The sequence below is a fragment of the Mirounga angustirostris genome, unplaced genomic scaffold (assembly GCF_029215605.1).
Source record: "Mirounga angustirostris isolate CCGP_5_RB_7025 unplaced genomic scaffold, mMirAng1.0.hap1 SCAF_4, whole genome shotgun sequence".
Lineage (NCBI taxonomy): Eukaryota > Metazoa > Chordata > Mammalia > Carnivora > Phocidae > Mirounga > Mirounga angustirostris.
The window spans coordinates 31,253,345-31,268,464 of NW_026991712.1; the positions used below are offsets into that span (position 1 = coordinate 31,253,345).

Below are 15,120 nucleotides of genomic sequence, written 5' to 3' on the forward strand. Positions count from 1 at the left end.
ACTTCTGACAGAGAACAATCACAGAATTAGGGCAAAAAAGAATCAGGCGGCTGTATAAAATATGCTATGAACCCAGGAAAATCAGAGTTGGCAAACTTCTCTGGCACACACTATAGGCCCTGCCAATCTATAGGGATATCAGATGAACACTTTTCTTCCTTCTGAGTACGTCTACTGCTGCTTAGTAAAGTTTAAAATTGTATAAGTGTTCAGTAAAAAAATATCTAATGTCTCTAGGAAGATGTAAAGCTTTCATATTTATTCTAGAGTTGAAATGGAGTTTCTGCTGTTGGGTTTTCCTAGCCTTCCTGTTTTAAAGCGGGTTTTAAATGGAATAAGTAAAAAAATGACATGAAATAAAAACCCAACTAAATACCTCTTCAACACATGCACACAGACACAGACTCTCACATATTGAATCCCTAGGTCTATTTACCCGACAAATGAACAAAAAATTGAACTTGGGTTCTCAATATCTTTAAATTCACTATCTTAATAAAAATTGCACATTCTTACGCAATATACATAAAAAGGAAAAGAAATGACACTTCTACACACACAATGGGCTTCAAAATTTGTGAAAAGCCCAGGTCCGCGTAGAGAACTTCAGCTTTCATGTATCACCAGGAGCCTCAGCAATGGAATAATTTTCCCTACGTATTCTTGTGACTCAGAAAATACAAGAAGTCATCAAACTGTCAGAACAAACTTCAAAACAAAGTCATTTTTCTGAAGAACATAATTTAATTTGAACCCTGAGAGCAGTTATCCATTTTAGTTTCTGTGCTTATAGGCAGTGACCTGCATGCCAAGATGGTTCTGCTGATTAAATCACAGAGACTTTCTGCTTTTACATGAAGATTCTTCTAGCTTAGAGAGAAGGTTCTGGTTCAGGGGTGACCTAGTTTCATGCTGCAGAATGTGTCGCCTCCAGCAAGATTAGTCTTTTCCATTTTTTTTTTCCTCTCCTGTTACAGTATTTTTCACTTTAGTGTTGCTCTTTTTTATTCTTATAATTAAAAAGTCTGGCTTCAAAATGAGAGGCATACAAGTTATGTGATGATATTTTAAAATGCCTGGTGTACCACAATTAAAAAGCAGTTAAAATATGTGTCTTGCTTTTCTCTTTTTAGAGTTTCCAAACTAGTTATTATTGTTTTAATTTTGCCAACTACTCAGAAGAATTCCCAGGGAACCCCTAATTCTGTGGGCTCTCTTTTTAATATGTAAGGAGCCCAGGGTTAGTAAAATACAAATCTGTATTTAACTGTGCTTTATTAAGCTTGCAATGTTGAAGGCATTCTATCCTGAAGGCAGGGCAAAAGACAAGAACATTGGATTTCAGATTTTACAATTTCACAGACCGGTAAGATTTCAAAAGAATATTCCGGGGGACATTTCCCAACTTAATTGTGAGAAGCAAGGAGATTTAAAAAGAACAAATCTGATTGAAAAAGTCTACCAAACCAATATATATACTATGGCATCATTTCACAAAAGGCAGTTCATTTTAACACAAGGAAGGAGGCAGGAAAGAAGAGGGAAATGCAGAAAAAAAGGAGGAAGGGAGGAGGAAAAAGAGACAGAGCAAGAGAGGAAAAGAGAAAAAAAGGAAAAGACAGTCACTTCAGCTGAATAAATCTAATTTGATGAAAAACTAGTATTCTTTTTTAATGGGTCTGTTTCACCATCAATGGAATGAACTTGCATTGGGGAACCACTCACTGACATCTCTGTTAATGTAATTTCATTTTTGTTTTGCTTCTGAGAAGAGACTGTGATCTGAAAATGTGTAGATAGATGATAAGCTCTTTACTATTAGTCAGCCGTCTATGTAGATTCTTTCCTTGGCTTTGCCACTATTTAGAGTGTGATCATGAATAAGTCATTCAACTTTCAGAGACTTAATTCTACAGAATGCAGCATGGTGGTCAGAATATATGTTCCACTTATCCTTGAACAATGTTAAAGCAACCATTGAATTCAACGACAGTGGGTATGTTAAAATGCTTTGAAAACTATTCATGTTGATCAGATTTGGGGAAAGTGTGGCTGGTTATAAGGGAAGTTTGGGTTGAATTCCAATATAGCATACATAAGGACACCTTTAGGAAACCATAAGGAATTTGGCTTGGTTAGAGTGTAGGGCTGGGGTCTGAGAGAAAGCTGGAGAGTAAGTAGGGGCAGAATACGAAAGGGCTGTAGAGCAACAATATTATTTTCTGGGGAGAGTGAAGAACCACTGCAGGGTTTTTGAAGCAGGACAGAGAAGTTGACCAGATCTACAAGGATCAAAAGATAGGAGGAGGCTTAAAAAAAAAAAAAAAAAAAGATAGGAGGCTTGCATCACATAAATTCCAGGTTAAGCTTCACATCCCACCCAGGGATCATGTGTGCTCGCTGCTTACTTGATGCCCAGCAACAGCAACAACAAGCTCACTAACACTGATGGAGAACTTCCCCATTCCAGGCACCAGTACGATCATTCATGCAGACTATTTCACCTACTCCTCACAACAGCACTTTAGTAAAAAAGGAAAGATGTGAAGACACCGAGCTTTGAGAGTCTAAGTACCTATGCATGCTCATATAACTACCAAGAGGAATGGGATTCCAACTTAGACATCAGATTCCGCTGCCAGTTATCTCACCACTGATCGCTGATCATGTGAGCAAAAGCAGGGGATTAATAAGCACATGGAATGAGTACACCAGGGCCTTCCTGACATTGATCAAAATCATTTCGGATCTTTGAGAGCTGGTCTTATCACTTTCCCTCTAGGCAAATTGACTCCTGAACCATTCTAAAGAGGCAAGAGCTGTACTTTAAAAAACAAACAAAAAGCAAACTTTCCAGTAACATATACTAAAACGTGTCACATTCTTTATTTAATTTCAATATTCTATACTACAGATACTATGCGTCGTGTCTTATTCTTTTCTTGGTAGAAATGAAAAACATCTGCACACCCCTTCTTTCAACAATGCTGGGAAGCTTGAGGGTCATTAAATTTCCCCTCAATCATTTGCTTCTTCATGCTGCAAATGTCAATTCCATTAGTCTTTTCAAAACCTAATTCTATGCAAGGAAAGTAAAAAACAACTCTTTGAAAAATGTATTATGAACACATCTAATGCCCTGTAATTGAAACCATGCTAATTGATTTCTCAGAACTGTATAGGTCATCTGACAAAATTCATCAAATAAAAACTATAAGATTTAAACACATTTTACAGAGTAACTTTTCTATCACCTTTCTCTCTTAACCTGTTTTTTTCTTTAAATACTTATCATTCCTTGACAATGTGTTAACTTTCTGATCATTTATAGCCTGTCCTCCCCACTAGAATATAAGCACCCGAGGGCATGGACTTGGTCTTATTTACTCTTTTATTAGCAGAACTTCAAATAAGGCCTGGCATGTGGTGGGCATTCAATAAATATAACTGAATTAATGAATAGACTCATAAATGAACATATTTTCATATGTGGGAGAGTTTGAGCTATACATATGCCCCAAATAAACCCAGAATTCATTCATCCAAATATAAGTGGAAATTATTGTGTAAAGAACTGATTCACCATAGGTGGTGTTTTACAAAGAGAAGGTGTTACAGTGACATTAATACAGATAGAATAAAAGGCAAAGACTGAGCCATGAGAGTCAACAGGAGATTAAAGAAGGTGAGCAGGCTGTCAGTTCCTATGACAAGGTGAGGACCTGAGAGGGAGAGAGGTCTCAACTGAAGGACAGCTCCAAAGGTATTATTCATTCAGACACCTGAGAGCCAAGGAGCCCCCATAGCACACCTGTTTGGAAGTCCTGCTGAGCCAGGAACCTGGGAAGGCCAAGTTCCATCCTTGTCTGCCTTCTCTGTGAAGTTTCAGAGAGCACTTAAATAGCATAAGTAATAAAAGAGGACTTTGATAACTCTAATCTAGATAGATAGATTAGATAGATAGATAGATAGATAGATAGATAGATAGATAGTATTATTTGATTCATTGTTCTCCACAGCAGGTGTTCCAATCCTTCTCTGAGGAGCAATGAAGAACTAGAACGAAGCCTCCAAGGCTCCTCCTTAAACTGAACTCTTAGCCGATTTCCTCCTCTTCTCCTCCACTCGCAAGGGCAAGGTTAATCCTCACAACCTCTGCTAGTCCCCCTTTCTCCCTCCTCTTTACCACCCTCAAAACTTATTTAGCACTCACTATGTACTTCACACTCTACGAAGTACTTGGATGAGTGAAATTAACGGCATCATCCCCTACCCATACTAATGGAAACCTGGTATGGAGACAGACATGCCAACACAGGAAGATCAGGGGGACAAGTAAGTGTCAGAGGCCAAGGGAGTTTAAAAGCAAGGAGGGTGATTACTTCCTTTTAATTTATCTTTAGATTCATATATTTCATATCAATAGAGAAAAGCTTTTCCCCTACTCATTCCAAACCAATGAAATGTTATTACACTTCTTGTAAGATGGATTAATTCTCTTATAAAAAATGAGTTTATGCTGTGTCATTATTTTGCTGCTATTAGGTTTAATATGTTTCTCTTACTAGGAATAATTAAGGACCCGAATCTACTATCTATATAAGAATACTGTATGTCTTTCTTAGAGTCCGCTCAACAGGCAATAGATCCTACACATAGGTTCATGAAGGATAACAGCTGTGAGATCAAAAGAAATTTCTAGGGGTGCCTGGGTGGCTCAGTTGTTAAGCGTCTGCCTTCGGCTCAGGTCATGATCCCAGGGTCCTGGGATCGAGTCCTGCATCAGGCTCCCTGCTCAGCAGGAAGCCTGCTTCTCCCTCTCCCACCCCCTCTGCTTGTATTCCCTCTCTCACTGTCTCTCTCTCTCTCTCAAATAAATAAATAAAATCTTAAAAAAAAAAAAAAAAGAAATTCCTAGAGAAGCTACTGTGCCACCAGGCACTAAAAGACAGTTAAATAACTTCAAAAATTTCTAGTTTTTTTAATTTGAAAATTCTTTAATTCCCAGAATCATTGTTTGATTTTAAATATATTATTTCACTTAAATACAGTACTGCTCTTCATTGCAAAATTTAAATGTAGTACTCAACTTAGCCACATGAGGGCTCCTAGGTTTTATTCAATTGTGTGAACCATAAATTGAAACATTGAAAGATACCTTTCAATGAAAGTGCACATTGGCTGGTGGATGGGTTAGTTGGCATGGTTTCCTTAAATGAGATTATCTGAGAATTGAAGTAAAAATACTACTCCACTGTATTACCTATAGAAACTCATTTGGCGCACCTCTGCAGGTAGCCTTCTGAATAACTGAAGGCTGATTCTGAAGTGTCACAAGAGAAGGTTAATTTCATCTGCAGAATCTGCTATCTCTTGCTCACGGCTCCTTAACTTCTCTCAGGTTCTATCCCTTATCTATAAACATAAAGAGTAGAACACCTACCTAACAAGCTTCACTTGTGCCTTGTATATGGCATTACCAATAAGGGGTAATTTTAGTTGTTGTTGTTATTACCAACACATATCATTAAGGGATACTGAAAGAACTTGTTTTGTGAAATAACCCTTCAATACAGGCGATTACATAGTTGCTAATATTTCAGCCTTGAAAATAATAGTTACGGGTCCAAATTAGTAGAGGGGTTATAAAAACACATGAAGTTAACAATTCAGATATCTCTTTTAACATAATAGCCATGCCATTTGCACTTGTTATGAATCAAATTGTTGCAAGTCCACTAATTAAATATTCACTAGTGGTGGGGTCATTTATGATAACTCACACTTCCTCTCTCTGTAACCCAAACTCACCATTTAGACTTCTATTTTCTAGGCTTATCTCTTTATTTATGTGGCCAAGCTTGTCATTGTTTCTCCCTCATTTTCTCATCTTTAAAGAACATTGAGTTTATATGATAAACTCTATTTTCTGAAGGCAAAATACCGTTTCTTCTTAGCCAGTTAGTAAGTTGGAAAAGCAATAGAAGGTGGTTGACATGTTAAAGGGTGGAAGGAGAGGACACTGGAAAACAGAGAGTCAGTTATGTAAACATTATGGGCTTTTCTAGTTAACTGATTTTTAGAAACATGCTATTGTAAGTTTTAAAAATAAGACTGTTTACACTGTCTTATATCAATTCTTATTACTTGACTATTGATATCCTCAAAGACACCATGCCTGCTCTCTCTTGAAAAATAAGATTTGAACATCTTTATCAGGAAAGAGGACACCAGAGAGTAGATACAGGAAGAAGACATAAAATGGCAGAAAGGGAAAGCGTGATTTTAGTCGCCATATCCTGAAACAATGCTAGGCCTACATGGAGGCATGTCTTCAAGCTTGAAGGATACAACTTAACCCAAAGACACAAAACATGTCTTGACAAAGTCACACAGAAAATTGATGTGGGAGTAAGAATTAGAAATCTGGCCTCTTGAGTGTGATCTCTAGATAAGAACACTAAAGTAGCTGAGACAAAATTTTCAAACATCCCATATTGGGTTGAGGTGGTAGATACCAAATAAAATGTGACCCTTTGATGTAACTTTAGTAAACCATGAAGCCATAGTCTCTACTTTTAAGGCTTTTGGATACGACCAAATCTCTCTAAAATGAAATAATAAGCAATGTCAAGCCTCCATCTCCTCTTCCTGGGTTGATTTATCTCCCCTATGCAAAAAAAGGGGCACTGTGCCTGCACGACTCTACCCCCAGTTTACTATTTCCTTAGCTGATGGGTTCTATGTGGGGTTCAATCCCTCCAAAGTGAAGTAACGTGCAAGGCCAATGCACACCTGCACTGCAATCTGTCCTCCCTCAGCCTCTATTTTCTTAATGGCTTTGTTAGTTATGGGGGCACATCAACCACTGTCTCAACAACCTGACAGAACATGGTCAGAGACTTGAAAGCCTGGAGGAAACATGAAAAGAAGAAACACAAATAAATAAGAAGTGGCGTTGGCTGAGAGGGGCAAAAATGAAAGTGGTAGCACATAAACTCCCACACTGGAGAACCACAGATACATATGACTAACTCCCCTCAGGCCAGGACATGGACGGTCCCCAAGCCTCTCTCTAACTTAACTTTGTGGAAGGTTCTCAGTGCTCTTCCATCTCCATGTTCAAACTGCACGAGAAAATGACCGCATCAACCAGCAGAAAGATACGTGTGTCCTGTAAGCAAGGGGGCATTTAACTGCAGACCCACGCATTCACAGAGCTGTTCAGACAGACTGCACCTGTTCACATGCATAAAATGTCTGGTGCTTACCAATGGTGTAGAACCTCTTCAGTTCACTCCTCCGAGAAGGATGCTTCTGGGTATTGGTCGCGTTGTTCTGCTCTTCTTCAATGATGGGCGTCTTGGGTGTGGGGGGCTTACTGGCTTGTGGCGTTGGCTTTCCTGCAGCAGCCAGAGGGCTGAACCCGGGAGCGGTAATATCCACCGACTGGGACTTTTTCTTCAACCTACAGGTAAAGAATACCACATGCTGATTACTCATTCGAGAGACACTTGTTTCAACTTTATCTCCGACATAATTTTTTTCAACAATTGAATAAATATTTGGCCCTGAAATAGAACAAGGTTTATTCAGAAATTATAGACCTTCCCTACAGTATTTTAAATTCTTCAAATATTTGTGAAACTTCAAATATTTGGGGAAAAAAATCTGCCTAATCATTTTAAAAGGTTTTGGTAAAAGGTATTAGAATTTAGTAAGGCGATAAAGGACTTTTATTTTTCTAACAGCAAACTAAAATGCGGTGTCAGACAAAGATAATGCATTTGGCTACTGCTTTTAATTCTGAAAGGAGTATCTTTAATGCTATAGTAAAACACTAGTTAGAAATAAATAATTGCAACCCAGAAAGAGATAATGAAATGATTATTTGGGTAACTAGAGGCTGCCAGGGCTTTTCTGTTTAATCTATAATAGCATCTTAGCTGTAAAAATTATAGAGTTCACATTATTTCTCCAGACATTCTCATGGACTGCTCACTTCTACATTTTAGAGAGCTGACATGAGACCTCACATGGAAAGTAAAAAGCTATCCATAAAACATTTTCTCCACTCATGCATAGGGAATGTGTCTCTTGGTGTAGAAATTACTGATAAATGATATGAGATAAATCCAAATACTTCAAGCTACAGAACTTCAGATTTGTAATCGTAACTGAACCTTAAGCCCAGTCTACTCTTGGTTCATGGTACTTTGAGAAGCTAACACTAGGTGTCATTTTTCAAGTCTAGATTCCTCATAGAAAACAAGTTGGTAGTTAATTCTTTATCAGTTACAGTAATCACACTTGACATTTGCAATTTCCCAAGTTTCACACATGTTTATGCCTCCAGACTTTATTTAGGCTTTTCCAGTACATTCTTCTATATTCTGCCCCACTGTCAGGCCTGCTCATGTTTCTAGACTCAGCTTAAAAATGGCCTCCTCTGGCACTATGTAATAGCATAGTGTTTTAAGACCATTGACTTTGGAGTTAGAAAATCTAGGTTCAAACACCATCTCTATCACTTAAGCTTTGAAACCTTAGACATATTTAACCTTCTGGAGACAGCAAAGCAACAAAACAACAATAATATGAAGCTCCTGTCACCCAATTATTTTTATTTTATAGGGGTCTGTTACCCAAAGAATAAAAATTTAAAGAAAGAATAGCCAAGGCTTGATGTCAGATTGATAACAAGGGAGGAGAAAAAAGAAGTAGAAGAAAGAGGATTCCAAGGTTTCTGGTATAGGAGATAAAATGGATTAAGATTCACAATGGGAGCATGAAGGACTCCTAGAATATGCTCTTACAGGAGCATAGTGCCTCAGCATCGCATAGTTTTTAGAATACAAGCAGGGGTTGCATTACAGATTTGCGGTAAAAAATTTAGAGTTTGGATCATTTTGCTGATTATCAAAAATGTTGACTAACTTTCATTGAATATAAAAGCAGATGTTGGCGGGGGGGACAGGAGAAGGAGGAGAAGAAGACTGAGTGGGAGAATAGGGTTGGGCAAGAAGACTTCCAAGGACCATCAGATTTGGAGCATCTACAAGCAGAAACTATTCATGTAGCAACTGGTGAAATTACTGTGTTTCTGGCTGTGAATCAGGGCTGAACCTCAAGACACTGTTTACAAATAATAACATACATATAGTCGTAGAGATACCCTGGCAAGAGTCAAAGAAGTTGTCAAAGATCATGAGACTTAAAAATGTGTATCTGGGGCACCTGGTGGCACAGTCAGTTGACCATCTGACTCTTGGTTTTGGCTCAGGTCATGATCTTGGGGTTGTGAGGCTGAGCCTGGCGTCGGGCTCCACACTCAGTGCGCAGTCTGGTTGGGTTTCCCTCTCCTCCCTTTGCCCCTCCCCACCTCTCCAAAATAAATTTTTAAAAAAATGTGTATCTTATTGCTAGACCACACCATCTGTAGCACACTCTGAGTTAACACAGTAATCATACTATATTTTTCCTTTTTCCTCTTATAATTTTGAGAAAAATTTCAACTATAGAAATACTGTCATCTAACCATTAAAATTATTTTTGTTATATTTCTTTCATTAATATTGTATAAATCTGTTGTCTTATAAAGAATAGTTATATTGAAAATAAATGGTCTCCTCTGGGCAGCTTCCCATGACATGGACCTTGGTAGTCTCACATCATTCCACAGAGGGGGTTATTCATAATTAACTCTTAAGCTTATATTTAATTGAATTTACTAGACCAAAAGCTTTTCTAAAGGAATAAATGTACCCATTAGTAAAAGATTCATTAATGAAAGCAGTGTTTACTAAATTTTAGCAATTTCACCACCACCCATATGATTTTAGCCATACCCACATATCACCTATTTAGTATTCATGAAAATTGAACTGCTTTATTCAAATTGCCAACAAATATGTTAAAAAGTGCTCAACAGCATTAGTCATGAGAAACACAAATTAAGACCGAGTTGTACTTATAGCACACCCATCAGAATGGCTTCAATGTGAAAGACATGATATTAACTGCAGTGATAAGGAGCTATCGGAGTTCGCCAACACCTGATGGTGGGTGTGTAAATTGGTACGACCACTTTGGACAAATGTCTCGCAATATCTGCTTAGCTGAAGGCATGCATCTTTTTATCACCAATTCTATTCCTAGGATATATCCTACACAATATGTTCACCCAAAGACACAGTCACGAATGTTCATAGAGACACTATTTGTAATACCCTAGTATCAAACACAACCCAAATGTCTAATAACAGTAGAAAAGGGCAAATGAATTGTGATAATACTTGTACAATGAAACTTTATACAGCAATGGAAATGAATGAGCTACAACTACTTGCAACGGCAAGGAATGTCTTCACAAAAATGATGCTGGGCAAAAGAAGCCCGGTACCAAAGAACACATACTGTATGATTCCATTAATATAAAGTTCAAATAGAAGCAAAACCACCTCTGATATTAAAAAGTGTGGGTAGGATAACTACTGGGAGTTATATTGATGGAGACATGAAGGGGTTTGTGGGATTCTAGCAATGTTTTGTTTCCTCTTCTGGGTTCTGGGTACCAGGATGTGCTTACTTTGTGAAAATCTAATAATCTGGGATTTTTGCGGATTTTCTGGATATATGTGATACTATCCATATGAAATTGACCAATTTTGGGGGCACCTGGGTGGCTCAGTCGTTAAGCAACTGCCTTTGGCTCAGGTCATGATCCCAGGGTCTTGGGATCAAGCCCCGCATCGGGCTCCCTGTTCAGCCAGGAGCCTGTTTCTCCCTCTCCTGCTCCCCCTGCTTGCGTTCTCTCTCTAGCTGTCTCTCCCTCTCTGTGTAAAATAAATAAATAAAATCTTTAAAAAAAAAAAAGAAATTGACCAATTTTTAACATTCATTTACAATGAAGATTGTATGTAATTACTAAATGGCTACTCGCCACAAAAAGTGACAGTAAAAAGAAATAGAATGATAATATTGGCCTTTAGCCTCCCAAAGATGACCAAAGTAGAGTGAATCTAAGGAAGGATCCTTTCCTTTAAAAGAATTTAAAAAGAATCACTCTGGCAGCTCTGCTGGAAGTTTGATTGAAGGCTGTATCTCAAAGTTAAGGAAGCTGCATGCAATGTCCTTCAAGGAGTAGCAAGCAAAAATCACCTAGTGTACCACATGGTTGAGGATATGTGGATTTACTTTGCACAGGGTTATCTACTTTTTTTAATGTCTTGGTCTTCCCAATAACACCATTCTTGTCCTAGTCTGGAGTTTGTAGGCTGGAGCTGAATGTTACAGTAGTACTATACACAACTAAGAAAGGCATCAAAATTAATAAGAATAAGTTAAGAAATAAGTTGCAGGTCATTGAGGCAACAAAGTTAATTTGTCCCAACATGGCTTCCCAGAAAAGCACACTTAGACACACTAAGACTTAGATTACACTAGAAATACCATATTGAACCCTATAAACTCTGTGAAATCACCAATATTTGACCATTTTTCACCAACAAAAATATCAATTTTCTTGGGTAAAATAGGCAAAGGGGATTAAGAGGTACAAAATTCTAGTTATAAATAAGCCAGAGGATGAAAAATACAGCATAGGGAATATAGTCAATTGCGTTGTAATCATGTTGTATGGTGACTTCACTTATCATGGTGAGCACTGGGTAATGTATAGAATTGTTAGGCACTTAAAATTAATATAACATTGTACATCAATTATACTATAAAAAACTATAATAATTTTTAATGTCAAGTTTCTATACCTCACCCCATAAACTTTATTTCAAAATCAAATTTGAATTTTACTCTAAAGCAAGCTTTTTGGGGGAGAGGAGCTCAGCGGAGTCAGAATTTAAGGGAAAGGTGCTAAATTTTACAGGAAGAAAGCCAGTTATTGTCTAGTTCTCAGAAAAGATTATTTTCAAAAATGTAAGTGTGACAAGTTTTATCTCAAAGTCATATAGACTATTTTTATCACCAGAAACTGTTTCAGAATTGATCAGAGTTACTAAAGTCTCATATTGTAGCATGTCAGCAATGACAGCTTAGATTTGAGACAGTGTTAGATACCACAACTGATGAAGTTCTACATCACTTAAAAATGTCTCCATGTCCCACAAGTCCTTTTCAAATAGCCTCTGTGGAATGAACAAAGGATGTAGTTGTGGGCTCCTAAGACCAAAGGCAAGCAGAAAATGGCCCTATGGCATTTTCCCTGTTCCTTTTGCCCTTCCTCACCAGATACTCTTCCCAATCAACACTTGAAGGGTGTCATGTTTTCATTGTTGTTGCTGGAGTCTGAAATACTGCAACTAGCTTCACTGGCTTGCCTAAGAAAATACTTTCCTGTGCATGTTTTTAGAAAGCAGAACTGTGTGGGTAACTGAATTACCCCTTTAAAGATCCTAAAATTGACTACTGTGATTGGCATGGAAATATGCAAACTGCTACCTTCAATTTCCAAATTTCATGAAGGGAAGTCTTTCTCAATTTTTAACAATGTTCTTAATTAAATGTGTTAAACAAATGTAAATAGCATAATGGAGTATGTAGGTGTACATGAGATAAAATACTCATTGACATTAAATGAAACATTACAAATAAAGACAAAAATAATCTCTTAATTGGCACGAAAAGAATCTTTGTTTATTGTGCTTTGCATTTCCAAAGGAAAATGAGTGCCGACATCTTGGATGGAGAAAAGGAAATGAGTAAAAGGAGACATCCCTTTTGGCACTGTGCCTCTAGGCAGACTATCTAGTGGTTCATAATCTTTGCCCTCTCTTTTTCCTCTGTTTTTGAACAGAAAAGAACTATTCCTTCTCTTCTCCACGTGTGTTCCAACACCTTTTTTCAGCATGGTAACAATGTTGGACACTTTTCTGAGACTCGGTTTTCTCATCTATAAAATGGAGATATAACATACCCAGACAGGTTCTGTGGATTAAGTAAACACCCTCGGTGAAAGTGCCTAGCAGAGCACCTACAGAGGATGTTCTCAATAAATGGAAGTTCCAATCTCTTTGTAAAAGGATGGAAGGTAGGACAGAATTTTGTTCTTCAAACTTCTAAGGGATGCTGAGGAAGTTAGAACAGCTTATTGGGATCCTTTGCTGCTGCACTACTCAGAGGTTGCAATGCATTTTGTAAGGTGCGGGGTCCCACCTTTTCTGCAGTGTGGATTTGGGGGAAGGAGCAGAGGATAAAGGTTAAGCTAAATGGGAGCCTTTCATGTGGTGTACAATGTGATATCTCTCCTGGGAGAGTCCCCAGATCTTTTGGAAAACAACTGAATCCATCCAATAAATAGTTTGCTTGAGTGCATATATTTTTTAAATCTCTGTGAGTTGACTTAAAATAGCAAACTCGTAAGCAGAGGTGGAGCCCAGAGAACCATGGGAAGGACAAAAACTTGAAACGAAGTATGAGGAGGGCTTTGACCTTCCTACTCTGTCAAAATAGGATTCATGCCAATTTCAACTAGTTCTCCAAGGAGGAAGGGAAGCCCTGTAGGCCAATGATGAAATGAAGTCATAGGAACTAGAGAAAAAAGTAAGTGGCAGAAAACTTCTAACACCAACCAATTTAAATGGGATTACCCTCATAGTAATCAACTAAATTTCATTTTACATAATTTATTTCTACTTTACTAGAAACATGAGAAACCTTCCATGTATTTTCCAAATCACTGGCTAGAATGCATGCATCTTTTGGCTTAAATGAGTTAATGGACACCCCAACTCTCAGGGCTTGCACCAGCAGCGACTGAATATGGCTTTACATTGCCAACCATAGAGGGACAGCTCCCAAAGATATGGGTCGATTGTCTATTTCAAGAGCTTTACCCATGGAAACACCTTCTCTAAGCTTCTTTACTTTTAGCCCTTTATTACTATTGTTTATTACTTGCCATAGTCTTTTGGGCACCCCTTTCCTTTTTCTCACATTGTAGGGTTTTCATCTACTATCACTAGCCTTCTATCATTTTCCATTCCAGCCATAGCCAAGCAATGCTTGTCATCCTTCTTTGTCTGCCAGGCACTGCATCTTCTAATAGTTTTGTTATTTTGCCTTAATACTACATGATAGAATCTACCTTAAGCCTAAACTGGTATGATTTAAATGTATAAGGAAAAAAATGGTTTCATTTAGTTTGAGTTCTTCACTGGAATTACATCTTCCATTAAATGGAATTCAAATTGTACCTTTATTAGAACTAACTGGGTATTTCCTGAGTTCTGTAGCTATCTGACAAAAACGAACGTTCTACTATACACCTAGTAAAGCTTAGGATGCCCTGGGGTACAGTAGCAACAGCTGAGAAAAGCTACTATAGTATAATGAGAATATTCCCTAGGTCAGAGGAATTTAAAGTGGTAAAACAATAGAATATAAAAGCCACATATGCATATATTTGACTGTGTGCCTCCAGAATAAGAGCAGAGTGGTTAAGACTATGGACATGGGGCTAGATTCTCTGGAATTGAATCCCTAATCTGATATTTACTAACTTGTAACCTTCAAAAATTTTCTTGATCTCTCCTTGCCTTGGCCCTCTCACATGTAAAATGGAGGTATTAATAACACCTGTGTCGTAAAATTGACATGAGGATTAAGTTAACCTTTATAAAAGCACTTAAAACACTTAGCATGTAGTGAGTATTAATTGCTTTAAACAAAAACACAAGCAAACATAAACAGTCACTGAGCATTTATAATACGCAGGGCACAGGCCATATATACATTATTTCATTTACTGATCACTATAAACGTATGAGGTAGTATCATATTCCTTATTTTTAGAGGAGGGAGCTGAGGTTTAGAGAAAGAGGGCTAAAAACTAGGGACACTGGAATCCCACCAGTACATTTTGACCAAAAGGCCATGCTTTGGAATTAGGGGATAGAGATAAATTTCAGCTGTGACATTTCCCAGCCATGGGACTTTTGGCAAGAACCTGGACTTTCTAGACCTCTTATTTTCTTACCCACAATGGTGGTAGTTATGCTATCAGCCTACTTTACCCAAGAGAGTTCTTGTGGGCATAAAATGTGTTAACTCATGTGAAAGCACTTTGCAAAATTCCAGAAATCTACAGGACTGGTACTAGCTATA

At 37.8% G+C, this 15,120-nt stretch overlaps 1 protein-coding gene across 2 annotated transcripts in view; it reads right to left on the reverse strand.

The window, feature by feature from the left end:
- Positions 1–15,120, reverse strand: part of OXR1 (oxidation resistance 1) — a 443,163-nt gene that overhangs the window by 206,098 nt on the left and 221,945 nt on the right. For both annotated transcript variants that reach the window (XM_064587996.1, XM_064587995.1), the window contains exon 3: positions 7,272–7,468. In XM_064587996.1, the coding sequence (XP_064444066.1) occupies positions 7,272–7,468 (197 nt within the window). The remainder of the gene's footprint in view (positions 1–7,271; positions 7,469–15,120) is intronic.